Raw genomic sequence first — 17323 nt, 5'->3', positions numbered from 1 at the left:
CTCGTTCCTTATAATGTCATTGGTGCTGCAAAAGGAGACAATACGACAAGCTAGTACGCTTACAATATTATTTTGTATCTAGCTTACAGAATTGTGCCCAAATAGAAATGAGTCAGCTGCTGATGCTTAAATAATGGCAACTTTGGGTCAGTGGCGCTTAAAGCACTTTCTGGTCAGTTGATATATATGAACTTTGGAAACATTATATATGAACTGCATGATTCACACTTAACCGAAAGAAACTTCGCAAGTTAGGGCGTGACAGCAACACGAACAAAAAGAAAAAACCAGGTTTTGTCTGTTGTAAGAGTGGGTGGCTTCCACCAAACGTACACAGGTGCACTACTGCCTTTTTTTAAAAAAAAAATTCTGGTTGATGTAGCGTGTGAATGTTAATATCCTACTACATATTGTTTACGCCAAACTTCGCAGACAATCAGAAGGCTTGCGCAGAACCGAGAAGCTGCGCGCAAAAGCCGGCTGCGAAAGAAGGTGAGTATTGAGCGTCATTTACCTACAAACCGAATCGAACAGTGAGTTGCCGACTTCTTGACTGTTAGTTTTGTCAATGTGCTGTAGGCTTACATCCAGCAGCTTGAGAGCAGCAAGCTGAAGCTTGCCCAAATGGAACGGGACATGCAGAGAGCACACTCCCAGCCCCAGGTATGCTATAGTTTCTAGGCCTGTGTGTTGCCTTTTAACTATCCCCTTCAACTATTAACTGAACATCTGGATCGATGAAATGTGTTTCCAGGGCGTCTTTCTTGGAGGAGCTCCAGGTGCAAACGCCAGCTCAGGTGCCTAATCTGATGCTTGTTGATGTTCTTATGTGTTGTCGTACATATGACTTATAATTGAGCTTCTTGTACCCACCACTTCAATCTAAAAAACTTAAGCTGATGAGCACTCTCTCACGTGGAGACCCTTTCGATCTCATTTGTGGAATAGAAGCAAACAACAATTGTTTTATAGTCCACTTGTCTCGCCATCCATGTGCATGCAGGCGCGGCAATGATCGACGCGGAGTACGCCCGTTGGCTGGATGACCAAGGCCAGCGCAAGGCCGAGCTACAAGGAGCTCTGCAAGCGCACTTGCCCGACGGTGATCTCCAAGCGATCGTGGATGACACCCTGACCCACCACGACGAGCTGTTCAGGCTGAAGGCTTCAGCAGCCAAGTCCGACGTGTTCCACGTCATCACCGGGGCGTGGACGACCCCTGCCGAGCGGTGCTTCCTCTGGATGGGTGGATTCAGGCCATCGGATCTGGTCAAGGTATGGATTCGTCTGATAATCTGTGTAGAACATCTTCTGATGTCAAGCTGCCTGCACTACACCAGCTCGATCAGGTGCCTAATCTGAGTACATATAATTTTCCATGTTGCTGCAGACGCTGCTGCCCCAGCTAGACCCCCTGACCGAGCAGCAGCAACTGGTAGGCATATGCAACCTTAAGCAGTCGTCACAGCAGGCAGAGGAAGCTCTCTCCCAGGGCCTGGACCAGCTGCATCAGTCACTAGCTGACACCATGGCCAACGGATCGCTGATCGACGACACCAGCATGAGCTTCATGGGTCAAATGGCCCTTGCCCTTGGCAAGCTGTCCAGCCTTGAAGTTTTTGTGATACAGGTTACGGTTTCACATCAAATCCTCATTCTTGACCATTATGACAGTGTTACATAGTCCTCCACTCAAACTTTGTAGATGAGCAAGTAACCACCTGATAGGATTTCCAGGAGTTGAAAAGAATCTCTAGTCTGATCGCGCTCGCAAAAAAAAAAAGAAGATCTTTTTAGATCATGTCAAGCTAGTTTAAATTATCCAACACTATGCTCACTCATATCTAATAGGCTTGTAGAGAAATATGGCTTGTCAACTAAGCAAGTAATGAAGAGTTTTTGGAATGCATCTGTGTCCGATGTTCCTGCAACATATGTGTGCTAAAGCTAGGAGTATGATTTCCCAGGCTGATAACTTGAGGCAGCAGACTCTTCATCAGATGCGCCGGATTCTGACAGTTCGGCAGGCAGCTCGCTGTTTCCTTGCCATCGCCGGGTACCAGAACCGCCTGCGCGCCCTAAGCTCCCTCTGGGTTTCTCGGCCTCGAGAGTAAGCACCATGCAGTTCCTTCAACTGTCAGTCCCCCCTAGCTTCAGTTGGTTGGTTTACGATTGTATCTAAGCTCTAGCTGTTGAAGGCAGTATTCACTAATGACTGAACAGATTCAAGTACACATTAATTAATTTATACACAGTGAGCCGGGGCTTCTGGATAGAGGATAAATTTATTTTTACCATGATGTTTCCTACTAAAATAATTAGCTGAAGAGCTGTAGCATATATAATTATATATCTTTCCAAGATGCTTCCTCTCACCAATTTACTATTGCTGGTGTCTGTATGGCGTGCAGGATACTGGTTGCAGATGAAGGCGACTGTGGGGAGATGAGCGCTGCAGCATAGGCAGGCATCCCAAAGCCAATTTCCGTCCTTCTGATTCAGGCATGACTCGGAGCTCTAACCAACCTTCTGACTCAGGAGCAAGGGAGAAACGACTGGGAAGTGGAAAGAGAGGTTTTGGATGCCATCAGATATATCTGAGAGGCACTGAAGAGATCTGGGGAATGGACCAAGCTTTAGAACAGGGAAATGATCCGTCTGAAAACGTGCGGAACCTGTAGGAGCAGTTTCCAGGACGTGAAAAATTGTTCTGTTCACTGGAGCCGTGCCCAGTACACTGCACGTTCTTCTGGTTCTGTCTGGTCTCAATTCTCAAAAGTAGCTCTGCCTAGCTAGTGGGTGCAGTCGGCAACTCATACAGATAATTGCTGGTTGATTACGGCATATCTACTAGCAATCTCTATGACCATGTCACTTTCTAGTCACCCATGAGGATTGCCAATGCACTATCTTAACTAGATCCGGTTATTATGATGCGATCTTTATCAATGCACTATCTTAACACCCGAGCTGAGCAGTCGTTCGGAGGGAAGACCACGGTGTTCGATGGAAATATAAATGGTTCTTCCTATTATTGTTAGAAGTTGGTCGATTGAATTTTCATGAAAAAAATCAATATTATTAATATATATACTTTTATAAAAACATAATTATTATGTTTTGAAGAAATAAAGTAAAAAAATAAATGAAATTAAGTTTTTTTTCTCTAATATCTATACTACTCTATTAAAAAACTAATGTGGTCACGTAGTGATACCACGGCTTCATCCTCCGCGCTACCGCACCGTACAAAAAGGTACAAAACGAGCAATCGAACTCACACCCTTTGCTTAAACATTTAAGGTAACCACCAAACCACACATATCTTAATGTATATATCTCAATACCTATTTATCTATATCTATACTACTATATTAAGAACCCAATGTGGGTACCTGATGCTACCACAGCTTCACCCTCCACGCTGACACTTTGGGCCCGCCCCACGCGCCTCGATTGATTGGTCCTCTCGCAGCTACTACCTTGTGGACACGTTGACACTCTAACCCGACTCACGCTCTTTAACTGGTTCTCCCGCCCCTCTCTCAGTTACTACTCGGTGGATCCCAGCGCCTCATACAGTTAGCTATTGCGCCTGCTCAGCACCCGACCCTATTTACGCAGCTACCATACTGTGTAAAAAAAATACAGAACTAACACTCGAATCCACACCCCTAGCTTCAGAAATTTAAGGCTAACTATCAGACTACACGTATCTTAGTCTTTTAAAATAAATAATAATTATATTTAAATAAATACTTTAATAACTATTTATATGATATATAAATACTTTAATAACTATTTATATGATATATAAAAACCGTAGCCAATCATGGTCGACTGGCTAGTGTGTATATATATATATATATATATTAGAATAAATTTTAAACTCTAGAATTACGCTTTTCGTCGGATTGGGCAAGTATTTACAGATAAAAACCCGGCCCGTCCCATCCAGCAGTCCGGGTCCAATCATGCAGTCCAAGTGGCGCGTAAATTTTTAATATCTGCACGTCACGCTCAGGCCCACTTGTGAGGAAAGGAAACTGGTTCGGCGACAGCCCACTGCCCACCCCACCCGCTTTCCGTTCCGTCCCCGGCCGGCGCCAACGCCAACGCCACTCCAGTAAGCCGAAGCGAGGAGGTGGAGACGGTCACGGTGGGCAGAGTGGCACGACTCTCGATTCCGCCCCGCTCCAGATTGCTGTGCTCGCCCACTCACTCACCCATGGCGCTCGCCGCCTCCCACCACCGCCTCCTGCCCGTCGCCCCCACCCCCGCTGCCACCCGTACCCCGTCGCGGGGGCACCTGCGCTTCCGCGCCGCGCGACCTCTGCCCCGCTCCCGGAGGTGAGCGATCTGATCCCCGCGGGGTCCGTTCCAGTGCCGTCGTGCTCTGCTCGTCCTGGTCGGATGTTGCTCGCGACTCGCTAGGGATCGAGTCTCCGTGCTGAGCGGCTTTGGCGCTTTGCGTTGCTCGTTACGAAGTGGCAATCATTCCGTAGGTGCCGGCTTTAGTTGTCTCTTGTTCTAGTGGATCTCTCTCTCGATCCGAGTGGAGATGCCACCCGGACACGTAATTCAGCCTGGTTCATCGTTCAACGGATTCGCCGAGTTGTCTGGTTGATGATCTGTTAGATTGGTATATGGCAAGTCTAGCCTGCGCCTATGATAAGTTTAGGATTTGTATGGGAAGTTCTGGGAGTTCAACTCTCAACTCTGTCGTCTCTTAATTTCTATATATAGTTATGTATAATAAATGATAGTACTAAACATATCTGTCTTGTATAATACACTTCTCTGCAATATACCCTATGTGTACTAGTAATAATCTGTGTCTTCTGTAAATCTTCCCAGAATTTGTTGTCAATCTATCAACTCAACTAATGTTTTGGGAGCTTCTTCGAAGGTATGTATTCACCTGACTGGTTTTCTTTCTCCTTTTCCATCCACGGTTTCATGGCAATGTAGCAAGCCCCTTCTATCTCTGTTGTAAAATCTGCTTACTTTTCTATAGTCTATTCGGCTGTCACTAGTTCTGCAGTGCGTATATGTTCTGCTACTGCTATACTCTCTTCATAAATGTTGGCTTTACTGCTTTAAGAACTCCATTTTCCCTTGTGCTTTATTCTTGCACACACTGCTATTCAATTTATTGATGATTGCTTTTAACGTGTATTCTTGGTAAAATTCTCACCCCAGACATCTGATGAGGCAATCCCAGTCCCAGTTGTCCAGATAGATCAAGACTCAGACCGTGATGCAACCATTGTGCAGCTAAGTTTTGGAGATCGTTTGGGGGCATTACTTGACACGGTATATATTTTACATTCACCACTGATGCTTTGTCTTTACATTGTGGCTGCTCAAAACTGTGTTGTTTTACATTTTCGTCATATCTGCCAATTATTTTGCCTGGTATTCACTGTTTGCAGATGAAAGCTCTCAAGGACCTTGGCCTTGATGTCTCAAAAGGAAGTGTGGCAACTGACTCAGCTGTCACACAAACAAAGTTCCACATCATGCGATTGTGGGTGCTTGCCCCTTACTGTTTTATTTTCATGTGTAGCATCTAGTTATGTGTGTCTATGTGGAAAACTAAAGAGAGTATTCGCTATTCTTGAACATATGCATTTAAATTCACTTTTAATGCTTAGGTACATAGTCTCGGACCTCTCAGCACATTTACGTTGCCTTTTATTCAGCTTTCATGTGATCAGTTTTCTCCAACTATGCTCTGTCCCTGCACACGCAGGGTTTTTTGAAATACTGTTTGCACTATTTTTCTGCTAGGATATTGTTTTCTTAAGATATTTGATAGAAAAATAACAACAGAGCCTTTTAGTCCCATACAAGTTGGGGTAGACTAAGGTTGAAACCGAAAGGGCCTCTAGCCAAGTTTTTTTTTCTCGAATACGCAGGAGAGCTGCGTATCATTATATTAAGTAGAAAAAAGGTGGGGTGAGGTGTTAAAGAACCTCATACAACTCTACACACCACACAAAAAAAAGAAAATGAGCAGGAGCACTAGTACAAGGAACGACTGGGCCTTACACTAAGCATACTAGAGACCAAATCCCCGATTAGTATGCTGAGGTAAAAGGATATCAGATAATCCGCGAGCCCCAGCCCTACACCAAAGATGAGACTCATCCATGACCCAATTGATGACCTTGCTAGCCTTAGGCTGCTCTCTGTTGAAGACACATCGATTGCGATGAATCCAAATGGCCCAAGCTCCTAATATGATAAGGGAGTTCAGCCCCTTGCGCAGCTTCTTATTGGAAGGGCTACTAAGGGTCATGCTAACTTCCTCCCACCAATCATCAAAGGAAGTAGAATTGAGACTAGGAGTGAGGTGCTGCAAACCGACCGATTTCAGGATATTAAACCAGACTTCCCTTGAGAATACACAGGAAACTAGCAGATGATTCATAGTTTCTTCCTCCTGGTCACATAACAGACAACTTTGAGGGTGAGGCAAGCCTTTCCTTGCCAGCCGGTCAGCGGTCCAGCAACGCCCGTGCGCCACAAGCCACATGAAGAATTTAGGTTAGGTAGTTTGAGTAGCACTCAGATCCTGGGTTCGGCTTCCCGTGGGAGCGAATTTCAGGTTGTGCCACTGTGGTTAAAAAATCCCCTCGTCTGTCCCATGCAAAGCCTGGTCCCGATCACAGTCATTTCTCACATTGGCTACAGTTCCGCTGTGTATGGGTGGGACAGAGGTTCGGTGGTTTTCTCGACCTACGTGAGAATATCTTTTTAATATAATGCCTGGGTGCTGTATTACCCACGCAAGTCGAGTTTTTTTATAAACCAAGATTTAGTCATGTGGATAGTTGTTTTCTATTTGTTCCTATTCAAGACTAAACCTTTGGGTATATTTCATCTTTTTAAGTCTTTTTTACTGCCTCTTCTTATATTAACTTCGGCTTTCCTCTGCTTCTCTTCTCATTACACTGGTGCCTCTGGAGGTCTCCGTTAGACATGTCCAAACCATCTCAATCGGTGTTGGACAAACTTTTCTTCAATTGATGCTACCCTTAGCAAACTGTATATATCATCATTCCGGACTTGATCCCTTGTATGGCCACAAATCCAACACAATATATGCATTTTCGCAACACTTATCTTTTGACATGACGTTTTTTGTAGGCCAACATTCTACACAATACAACATAGCAGGTCTAATTGTCGTCCTATAAAACTTGTCTTTTGGCTTCTATGGTACCCTCTTGTCACATAGAACGCCAGATTTTTGATGCCGCTTCCTCCACCCTACTTTGATCCTATGTCTAATAACTTTATCAATACCCTAATCTCTCTGTAGCATTGACCCTAAATATTGAAAGATATTCTTACTGGACATTGCTTGACCTTCTAAACTAACATATCCTTTCTCATGGGTAGTAGTGTTGAAGTCACATATCATGTATTCGGTTTTAATCCTATTGAGTCTAAAACTTTTGGACTCTAGAGTCTCCTGCAGAATTTTTATCAAGATTAGTTCTTACAGTAATATTTCCCCCTCCCTTTTGCATGTATCTAGCGGGCGCAAGGTTGAGGATCCTGACATGTTAGAAAGGATACGGCTAACCATCATCAACAACCTGCTCCAGTATCATCCTGTATGTTTCAGATTCTTGTGTGTGTTAGTTGTTACTCTGCATCTTTATTGCTTTACCTATTTTTAACTATTTCATTGAATTCAACTAACACATCAGTCATGTCGTCCTTGTATAGGAATCAAGTGAGAAGTTGGCAATGGGTGAATTTTTTGGGATAAAACCTCCTGTGAAGAAGGCAAGTATAATTTCAGATGCTGTGCTGCACTGCGCTATCTGGGTTTAGGAATCTTTTCAACTGAAATCTGTGAATTACCTCTATTTTAGGGAGATGGAAAATTTTAAAAGATTAAGCTACAAATTTACCCTGTTATATTATTGGTTGTGCATCAACCTTCGATACATTAAGCCTAAACTTGCATTCTTTGATCTTTGAACTGGCAGGTTGATATCGATATTGCAACACATATAGTTGTTGAAGACGACGGGCCAAAAAGAAGGTTTGGTTCTGTCAGCTCTGTTTATTTAGCTTGATCCAAACACAGAAGGTCACTTCTAGATTAACTGTTATTTTGCATGTTTCATGATGTGTTGTCATGTTATATATATATGACAATCTTTATTGTTTGCTTGCCCGTGTGTATTTCTTTATCCTAGCAGAAGTCCCTAAGGTTCTCTAAGGTTAGTCGGCCAAATTGAAAAACTAACCTTAGACAGAAAAAATTATGCAAATTAGGAACCAAACAGCCACGTAATATGTATCAATGTATGTACCATTGACCGAGTCAGGATTCTTTGAGGCATATTATTTGTTTTTCGTTAATAACCAGCTTCAAATCAACCTTTCTGAGCCTACCTATTAGTCGTATCCTTAGTTCCTTTGAACTCTGATATGTCTTAACATGTTAGAATTGCATATTTGTCCTTCCCAAGAATCATTCCAACCTAAGTAGAAACTGAATTTGTCGTGTATCTCTTTTTTGTTCACACTGCTGCATCACTTGCTTCCTCATTGATTTCTGTTGAAATTTGCAGCATGCTTTACATAGAGACAGCCGATCGGCCTGGCCTACTTCTTGAGATAATCAAGATCATCGCGGACACAAATATTGATGTGGAGTCAGCTGAGATTGATACTGAAGTATGCTATGTTCCACTCCCCTTGCTTTTTCTAGTTTCTAAGACCAGTAAAACCTATCAGATGATATCTGGCACTGTATACAGGGTTTGGTTGCGAAGGACAAGTTCCATGTGAGTTACAGAGGTGCAAAACTAAACAGCTCCTCATCTCAGGTCTAGTTCCTTGGTCATTTCAGCAAACATCATAATCGTTTCTACTAAATGTGATTTTTTCCTGTCCTCATCATTTTCGCTTTGCACACTTCGTTTTGCTTTTGTACAGGTGTTGATCAATTGTCTGCGTTATTACCTCCGAAGGCCTGAGACAGATGAAGACAGCTATTGACTGTTGTGTTGTTGAACCTTGCTAGTACTACATTAAAACCAGAAACTTCAAAGTTTGGCTTGAGTTCCTTCTCTATGAGCCCCCCTGTACTGCTGCAAATGGAGTTTCCATTGTAGCTGATAAAGTGCAGGCAAGGCACATGCTAATGTGCATAGGTGGCATTGAAATTGGGCTCACAGTCACTGAACCAGTTTGATATTTTGTAGTCATATACAGCTGGGAGCAACAGAAGTTAGGTGTCGATCATCATTATCCCATTTGGTTCCTGTTACAAGGGATCACATTGGAAGGTCATCACATGATTGACATTGTCTGTAAGTTGGTACAATCCGTTTGCATGTAAAACTCAGCTGTGGAGTGTGGTGTTCTCTTTGGATGAAATAAAAAGAAAGAGCATTACGAAATCACCGACCTCCTTGGTCCTGATCAGATGTGCTTATTGTAACCGTTTTGATATGGTCAATTGGAAGAGCTAAGTTTATATTGAATCTTTTTCACTAATGGCTAAATAGAGATGAGTGAAGTTTGAGAGGCTTGTCATAAATTTATTATAGGATAGAAAGAGTCCAACCTATGAGGGTGTTTGGTTCCTTGACTAAAGTTAAGTTCATATCACATCGGATATTTTAATGTTTGCCAAACATAAGATTGATTTGTCCTTTGTGGTTCGGGTTGGTGATGAGTGATTGTCAACGGGTAGCGTCTCAGGTTGAGTTGTAGACCAACCGATGCGTGAGTATATATATGTGTTGTGCAACCATGTCTGTCGGTTTGTGGTGTGCAGGTGTGGAGCACAAGGATGGTGGTTAGCGGTGAAAGAACGAGCATTGGGACTTGACTAAGGGATTAGAGTCGTCAGGTGACTAACTATGGTGGCTGACATCTGGGACACGCACTCGCGCGAGGACGTAGCGGAGCGGGCCGTGTTGCCGCCACGGTCGAGGACTGGCGGGACACGTGTACAAGACGTGGGGGACGCACATGCGGTGTGATACTCAGTGGTTTGGTGGTTGAACCTAGAAAAACCACCCAACGTTATGGACGACGGGTTTTCGACCAAGTTTGGTCTCAAAATTCGGTGGAGGAGGTTTCGGCAGGAATTGGGGACGACATGTAGCGTCATCATAGAGGGTGCGTCGAGGCAAAGAAACTTTGTGTGGAGCGCGTGGCCGTTAGATCAAAATCTCATGAGTTGGTCCATTTCGCTCTGGCTAAGTGGATATGCTTTATGTATCTAGATGTAGTTTAGAAAGTAATAATAACCATCTATAAATAGAAGGGTGGGTTAATTGTTTCAGCATCTCTTTTGGTTATCTCATTAGGCTAGTTTTATTTCAGCACTTAGAAACTCTAGTCTCCATCCCTCGGTGTAGCCGAGATCCACAGATGTTTTGAACTCATGTCTGTGTTTGTAAGCTTCAATGCTTGATCCAAAGGAAGGGTGGTTGTATCCTTCCACTAGGTCGGTTCGACTCTTATTCACAGTTTGTGCCTCCCTGTGTTTTTTAGTCGATTTTGTTCTCCGCTTCTTCCCTCCTTCTCGTTGGATTTATGGAAGAACCATCGAGTTCTTATGTTGTGGGGGTTGTTGGAGATTAATTGGTGGAGGACAACACTTTTTGGATCATTACATACACACTGTTGGTGTAGTTCTAGGTCGTGATCCAAGTTTGATAGGGAATTAGACTTACACCTAGTTCCTAATTAATTTTGGTGGTTGAATTGCCCAACACAAATAATTGGACTAACTAGTTTGCTCTAGATTATATGTTCTACAGGTGCCAAAGGTTCATCTACAACTATACTAAATCGACTGTCCAGAATACCGTAGATTATTCCAGACAGGAGAAGCTTTTTGGAAAAACAGACCAAGCGCGGATCGTCCGGGCCCTTGCGGCGGACCGTCCGCAACACCAGGATGACCCTCGGACAGAACCAATGCAAAAATCCAAGTCTGCACTACGGACCGTCCGGAGGAAAAGCAAGGACCGTCCGTGACCTCGCGCGGACTGTCCGGCCTCAGGCGCGGACCGTTCGGTAGGTGAGGAACCGAAAAACCCGAAGGTGACGGATTCCGAAAAATGAATTATAGCGTCCTCGCGGACCGCCCGGGGTGCACGACCGGACCGTCCGCGACTGGCTTTATCTGACATCTGACGTCGCATTAAATGCAATATAGCCGTTGATATAGCAGCTACTGCTGACCGTTGAGTTTTCAGCCGTTGATCTACAGGCGCGGACCGTCCGGACCAGGAGGACGGACCGTCCGCGGTCGGCAGAATGGAGCAACGGCTAGGAAGTGGTTGGTGGCTATAAATACAACCCCAACCACCTCCATTCACTTCAACCAAGCATTCCAACCTTCAACATTCAATACAAGAGCTAGCAATCCATTCCAAGACACATTCAAAGCCTCCATCTCTCCAAGTTTCACAATTGAGAAAAGAGATCATTAGTGATTAGTGACTTGAGAGAGAAAGTGATCCGTGTGTTATTTGTCGCTCTTGTCGCTTGGCTTTTGCAATCGTGCTTTCTTTCAATCTTTCTTGCGATCAACTCAATTGTAACCAAGGCAAGAGACACCAATTGTGTGGTGGTCCTTGCGGGGAAGTTTGTTCCCGTTTGATTGAGAAGAAGAAGCTCACTCGGTCCGAGGGACCGTTTGAGAGAGGGAAAGGGTTGAAAGAGACCCGGTCTTTGTGACCACCTCAACGGGGAGTAGGTTTGCGAGAACCGAACCTCGGTAAAACAAATCCACGTGTCACACTCCTTATTCGCTTGTGATTTGTTTTGAACCCTCTCTCGCGGACTCGATTATATTTCTAACGCTAACCCGGCTTGTAGTTGTGATTATTTTTGAGAATTTCAGTTTCGCCCTATTCACCCCCCTCTAGGCGACTTTCAATTGGTATCAGAGCCCGGTGCTTCATTAGAGCCTAACCGCTCGAAGTGATGTCGGGAGAACTCGCCAAGAGGGAGATGGAGACCGGCGACAAGCCCGCTACAAGCCACGGGTCGACTTCATCGGAAGAGTCCCGCAACAAGAGGAAGGAGAAGAAAAACTCCTCCAACAAAGGGAAGGGGAAGGAGAAGAAACCCTCTTCCCACAAGTCGGATCGGAGAGGCGACAAACACAAGAGAATGAGGAAAGTGGTCTACTACGAGACCGACTCTTCATCACCATCGACCTCCGACTCCGATGCACCGTCCGTTACTTCTAAGCGCCAAGAGCGCAAGAAGTATAGTAAGATTCCTCTACGCTATCCCCATATTTCAAAACGTACTCCTTTGCTCTCCGTTCCATTAGGCAAACCACCGTTTTTGACGGTGAAGATTATAATATGTGGAGTGACAAAATGAGGCATCATCTAACCTCACTCCACACAAGCATATGGAATGTTGTTGAGTTTGGTGTACAGGTGCCATCCGTAGGGGATGAAGACTACGACTCGGACGAAGTGGCCCAAATTCACCACTTTAACTCCCAAGCCACTACTATACTCCTCGCCTCTCTAAGTCGAGAGGAGTATAATAAGGTGCAAGGGTTAAAAAGTGCGAAGGAAATTTGGGACGTACTCAAGACCGCGCACGAAGGAGACGAGGTGACAAAGATCACCAAGCAGGAAACGATCGAGGGGGAGCTCGGTCGCTTCATGCTTCACCAAGGGGAGGATCCACAAGCCATGTACAACCGCTTGAAGACCTTGGTGAACCAAGTGCGCAACCTCGGGAGCGAAAAATGGGATGACCATGAGATGGTCAAGGTTATTCTTAGATCCCTCGTATTTATTAACCCTACACAAGTTCAATTAATTCGAGGTGATCCTAGATATAAGCTAATGTCTCCCGAGGAAGTCATAGGAAAATTTGTGAGCTTTGAGCTAATGATTAAAGGCTCAAAGAAAATCATCGAGCTAGGCACCTCCTCCACACCCGAAGCACAACCGGTCGCATTCAAGGCGACGGAGAAGAAGGAGGAGTCTACATCAAGTAGACAACCAATCGACGCCTCCAAGCTCGACAATGAGGAAATGGCGCTCGTCATCAAGAGCTTCCGCCAAATCCTCAAACAAAGGAGGGGGAAGGACTACAAACCTCGCTCCAAGAAAGTGTGTTACAAATGTGGTAAGCCCGGTCATTTTATTGCAAAATGTCCTATATCTAGTGACAGTGACAGGGGCGACGACAAGAAGGGGAGAAGAAAGGAGAAGAAGAAATACTACAAGAAGAGGGGCGGCGATGCCTATGTTTGTCGGGAGTGGGACTCCGACGAAAGCTCTAGCGACTCCTCCTCCGACGAGGACGCCGCCAACATCGCCGTCACTAAGGGACTTCTCTTCCCCAACGTCGGCCACAAGTGTCTCATGGCAAAGGACGACAAAGGGAAGAAGGTTAAACCAAAATCCTCCACTAAATATGAATCTTCTAGTGATGATAATGCTAGTGATGAGGAAGATAATTTGCGTACCCTTTTTGCCAACCTTAACATGGAACAAAAGGAAAAACTAAATGAGCTAATTAGTGCCATCCATGAAAAGGATGATCTCTTGGACTCCCAAGAGGACTTCCTAATCAAGGAAAATAAAAAGCATGTTAAGGTTAAGAATGCTTATGCCCTAGAGGTAGAAAAATGTGAAAAATTATCTAGTGAGCTAAGCACATGCCATGACACTATCACCAACCTTAGAAATGAAAATGCCAAATTAATTGCTAAGGTTGATTCTAATGTTTGTAATGTTTCAACTTCCAATTCTAGAGATGATAATGTTGATTTACTTGCTAGGATTAATGAGTTGAATATTTCTCTTGCTAGCCTTAAAATTGAAAATGAGAAATTGCTTGCTAAGGCTAAAGATTTTGATATTTGCAATGTTACTATTTCTAACCTTAGAAGTGAAAACGATATATTACATGCTAAGGTTGTAGAATTAAAATCTTGCAAACCCTCTACATCTACCGTTGAGCACACTTCTATTTGTACTAGATGTAGAGATATTGATGTTAATGCTATTCATGATCACATGGCTTTAATTAAACAACAAAATGATCATATAGCAAAATTAGATGCTAAAATTGCCGAGCATAACTTAGAGAATGAAAAATTTAAATTTGCTCGTAGTATGCTTTATAATGGGAGACGCCCTGGCATCAAGGATGGCATTGGCTTCCAAAGGGGAGACAATGTCAAACTTAATGCCCCTCCTAAAAGATTGTCTAATTTTGTAAAGGGCAAGGCTCCCATGCCTCAGGATAACGAGAGTTACATTTTGTACCCTGCCGGTTATCCCGAGAGCAAAATTAGGAGAATTCACTCTAGAAAGTCTCACTCTGGCCCAAATCATGCTTTTATATATAAGGGTGAGACATCTAGTTCTAGGCAACCAACCCGTGCTAAGTTGCCTAAAAGAAAAACTCCTAGTGCATCAAATGATCATAACATTTCATTCAAAACTTTTGATGCATCATATGTTTTAACTAACAAATCCGGCAAGGTAGTTGCCAAGTTTGTTGGGGGCAAACACAAGGGCTCCAAGACTTGTGTTTGGGTACCCAAAGTTCTTGTTTCTAATGCCAAAGGACCTAAACCCGTTTGGGTACCTAAAGTCAAGAACTAAATTTGTTTTGTAGGTTTATGCATCCGGGGGCTCAAGTTGGATCATCGATAGTGGGTGCACAAACCACATGACTGGGGAGAAGAAAATGTTCTCCTCCTACGAGAAAAACCAAGATCCCCAACGAGCGATCACATTCGGGGATGGAAACCAAGGTTTGGTCAAAGGATTGGGTAAAATTGCTATATCTCCTGACCATTCTATTTCCAATGTTTTTCTTGTAGATTCATTAGATTACAATTTGCTTTCTGTATCTCAATTATGCAAAATGGGCTACAACTGTCTATTTACTGATGTAGGTGTCACTGTCTTTAGAAGAAGTGATGATTCAGTAGCATTTAAGGGAGTATTAGAGGGTCAGCTATACTTGGTAGATTTTGATAGAGCTGAACTCGATACTTGCTTAATTGCTAAGACTAACATGGGTTGGCTCTGGCACCGCCGACTAGCCCATGTTGGGATGAAGAATCTTCACAAGCTTCTAAAGGGAGAGCACATTTTAGGATTGACAAATGTTCATTTTGAGAAAGACATGATTTGTAGCGCATGCCAAGCAAGGAAGCAAGTTGGTGCTCACCATCCACATAAGAACATCATGACAACTGACAGGCCACTGGAGCTCCTACACATGGATCTATTCGGCCCGATTGCTTACATAAGCGTCGGCGGGAGTAAGTACTGTCTAGTAATTGTGGATGATTATTCTCGCTTCACTTGGGTATTCTTTTTGCAGGAAAAATCTCAAACCCAAGAGACCTTAAAGGGATTCTTGAGACGGGCTCAAAATGAGTTCGGCTTAAGGATCAAGAAAATTAGAAGCGACAACGGGACGGAGTTCAAGAACTCACAAATTGAAGGCTTTCTTGAGGAGGAAGGGATCAAGCATGAGTTCTCTTCTCCCTACACGCCACAACAAAATGGTGTAGTGGAGAGGAAGAATAGGACTCTATTGGACATGGCAAGAACCATGCTTGATGAGTATAAGACTTCAGATCGATTTTGGGCCGAGGCGGTCAACACCGCCTGCTACGCCATCAACCGGTTGTATCTACACCGAATCCTCAAGAAGACATCCTATGAACTCCTAACCGGTAAAAAGCCCAATATTTCATATTTTAGAGTTTTTGGTAGCAAATGCTTTATACTTGTTAAAAGAGGTAGAAAATCTAAATTTGCTCCTAAGACTGTAGAAGGCTTTTTACTAGGATATGATTCAAACACAAGGGCATATAGAGTCTTTAACAAGTCCTCGGGACTAGTTGAAGTTTCTTGTGACGTTGTGTTTGATGAGACTAACGGCTCTCAAGTAGAGCAAGTTGATCTTGATGAGATAGGTATTGAAGAGGCTCCGTGCATCGCGCTAAGGAACATGTCCATTGGGGATGTGTGTCCTAAGGAATCCGAAGAGCCTCCAAATGCTCAAGATCAACCATCCTCCTCCACGCAAGCATCTCCACCAACTCAAAATGAGGATGAGGCTCAAGTTGATGAAGGACAAGATCAAGTAGATGAGCGACCTCAAGATGATGGCAATGATCAAGGGGGAGATACAAATGATCAAGACAAGGAGGATGAAGATCCAAGGCCACCACACCCAAGAGTCCACCAAGCAATCCAACGAGATCACCCCGTCGACACCATCCTCGGTGACATTCATAAGGGGGTAACCACTAGATCTCGTGTTGCACATTTTTGTGAGCATTACTCTTTTGTTTCCTCTATTGAGCCACACAGGATAGAGGAAGCACTTCAAGATTCGGATTGGGTGGTGGCGATGCAAGAGGAGCTCAACAACTTCACTCGGAATGAGGTATGGCATTTGGTTCCACGTCCTAATCAAAATGTTGTAAGAACCAAATGGGTCTTCCGCAACAAGCAAGATGAGCATGGTGTGGTGACAAGGAACAAAGCTCGACTTGTGGCCAAGGGATACTCCCAAGTCGAGGGTTTGTATTTCGGTGAAACCTATGCACCCGTAGCTAGGCTTGAGTCAATTCGTATATTATTGGCCTATGCTACTTACCATGGCTTCAAGCTTTATCAAATGGACGTGAAAAGTGCCTTCCTCAATGGACCGATTAAGGAAGAGGTCTATGTTGAGCAACCTCCCGGCTTTGAAGATAGTGAGTACCCTAACCATGTCTATAAACTCTTTAAGGCGCTTTATGGGCTCAAGCAAGCCCCAAGAGCATGGTATGAATGCCTAAGAGATTTTCTTATCACTAATGGCTTCAAAGTTGGAAAGGCCGATCCTACTTTATTCACTAAAACTCTTGAAAATGACTTGTTCGTATGCCAAATTTATGTTGATGATATTATATTTGGGTCTACTAACGAGTCTACATGTGAAGAATTTAGTAGGATCATGACACAAAAATTCGAGATGTCTATGATGGGGGAGTTGAAGTACTTCTTAGGATTTCAAGTGAAGCAACTCCAATAAGGCACCTTCCTAAGCCAAACGAAGTATACTCAAGATATTCTAAGCAAGTTTGGGATGAAGGACGCCAAACCCATCAAGACACCCATGGGAACCAATGGGCATCTCGACCTCGACGAAGGAGGTAAATCCGTAGATCAAAAGGTATACCGGTCGATGATAGGCTCTTTGCTATATTTATGTGCATTTCGACCAGACATTATGCTTTCCGTATGCATGTGTGCAAGATTCCAAGTCGACC

General features: G+C 43.9%; 2 protein-coding genes across 3 annotated transcripts; both read left to right on the top strand.

The window, feature by feature from the left end:
* Positions 1 to 377: 377 nt before the first annotated feature.
* Positions 378 to 3031, top strand: LOC103640762 (transcription factor TGAL11). Of its 2 annotated transcripts, XM_008664248.3 has the most exons (8): positions 378 to 492; positions 580 to 663; positions 755 to 797; positions 1004 to 1275; positions 1391 to 1630; positions 1968 to 2110; positions 2412 to 2463; positions 2539 to 2949. In XM_008664248.3, the coding sequence occupies exons 2-7, from the start codon at positions 625 to 627 to the stop codon at positions 2461 to 2463; spliced, it is 789 nt and encodes a 262-aa protein (XP_008662470.1). In that variant the 5' UTR covers positions 378 to 492; positions 580 to 624; the 3' UTR covers positions 2539 to 2949. The 2 variants fall into 2 exon arrangements, with proteins under 2 accessions (XP_008662470.1, XP_020401602.1); XM_020546013.3 differs by having other exon boundaries at positions 2412 to 3031.
* A 1139-nt stretch (positions 3032 to 4170) lies between these two features.
* LOC100284676 (uncharacterized) lies at positions 4171 to 9437 on the top strand. The gene is made up of 10 exons (NM_001372400.1): positions 4171 to 4350; positions 4858 to 4909; positions 5203 to 5316; positions 5436 to 5530; positions 7550 to 7628; positions 7744 to 7803; positions 8010 to 8065; positions 8601 to 8706; positions 8790 to 8858; positions 8968 to 9437. Exons 1-10 carry the CDS (start codon positions 4229 to 4231, stop codon positions 9028 to 9030), a joined length of 816 nt encoding a protein of 271 aa, NP_001359329.1. The 5' UTR covers positions 4171 to 4228; the 3' UTR covers positions 9031 to 9437.
* The last annotated feature ends 7886 nt before the right edge of the window (positions 9438 to 17323 follow it).

This window comes from Zea mays, chromosome 10, assembly GCF_902167145.1.
Source record: "Zea mays cultivar B73 chromosome 10, Zm-B73-REFERENCE-NAM-5.0, whole genome shotgun sequence".
Classification (NCBI taxonomy): domain Eukaryota; kingdom Viridiplantae; phylum Streptophyta; class Magnoliopsida; order Poales; family Poaceae; genus Zea; species Zea mays.
This window is presented reverse-complemented; position numbering and strand designations above follow the sequence as displayed.

Bases quoted from the DNA above. Each gene is read 5' to 3' on its own strand.
- LOC103640762 (XM_020546013.3), top strand. From the start codon at position 625: ATGGAACGGGACATGCAGAGAGCACACTCCCAGCCCCAG. The intron at 798-1,003 runs GTGCCTAATCTG...ATGTGCATGCAG, and splicing joins AGGTGCAAACGCCAGCTCAG to GCGCGGCAATGATCGACGCG. The intron at 1,631-1,967 runs GTTACGGTTTCA...ATGATTTCCCAG, and splicing joins TTGAAGTTTTTGTGATACAG to GCTGATAACTTGAGGCAGCA.
- LOC100284676 (NM_001372400.1), top strand. From the start codon at position 4,229: ATGGCGCTCGCCGCCTCCCACCACCGCCTCCTGCCCGTCGCCCCCACC. The intron at 7,629-7,743 runs GTATGTTTCAGA...GTCCTTGTATAG, and splicing joins ACCTGCTCCAGTATCATCCT to GAATCAAGTGAGAAGTTGGC. The intron at 8,707-8,789 runs GTATGCTATGTT...CACTGTATACAG, and splicing joins CAGCTGAGATTGATACTGAA to GGTTTGGTTGCGAAGGACAA.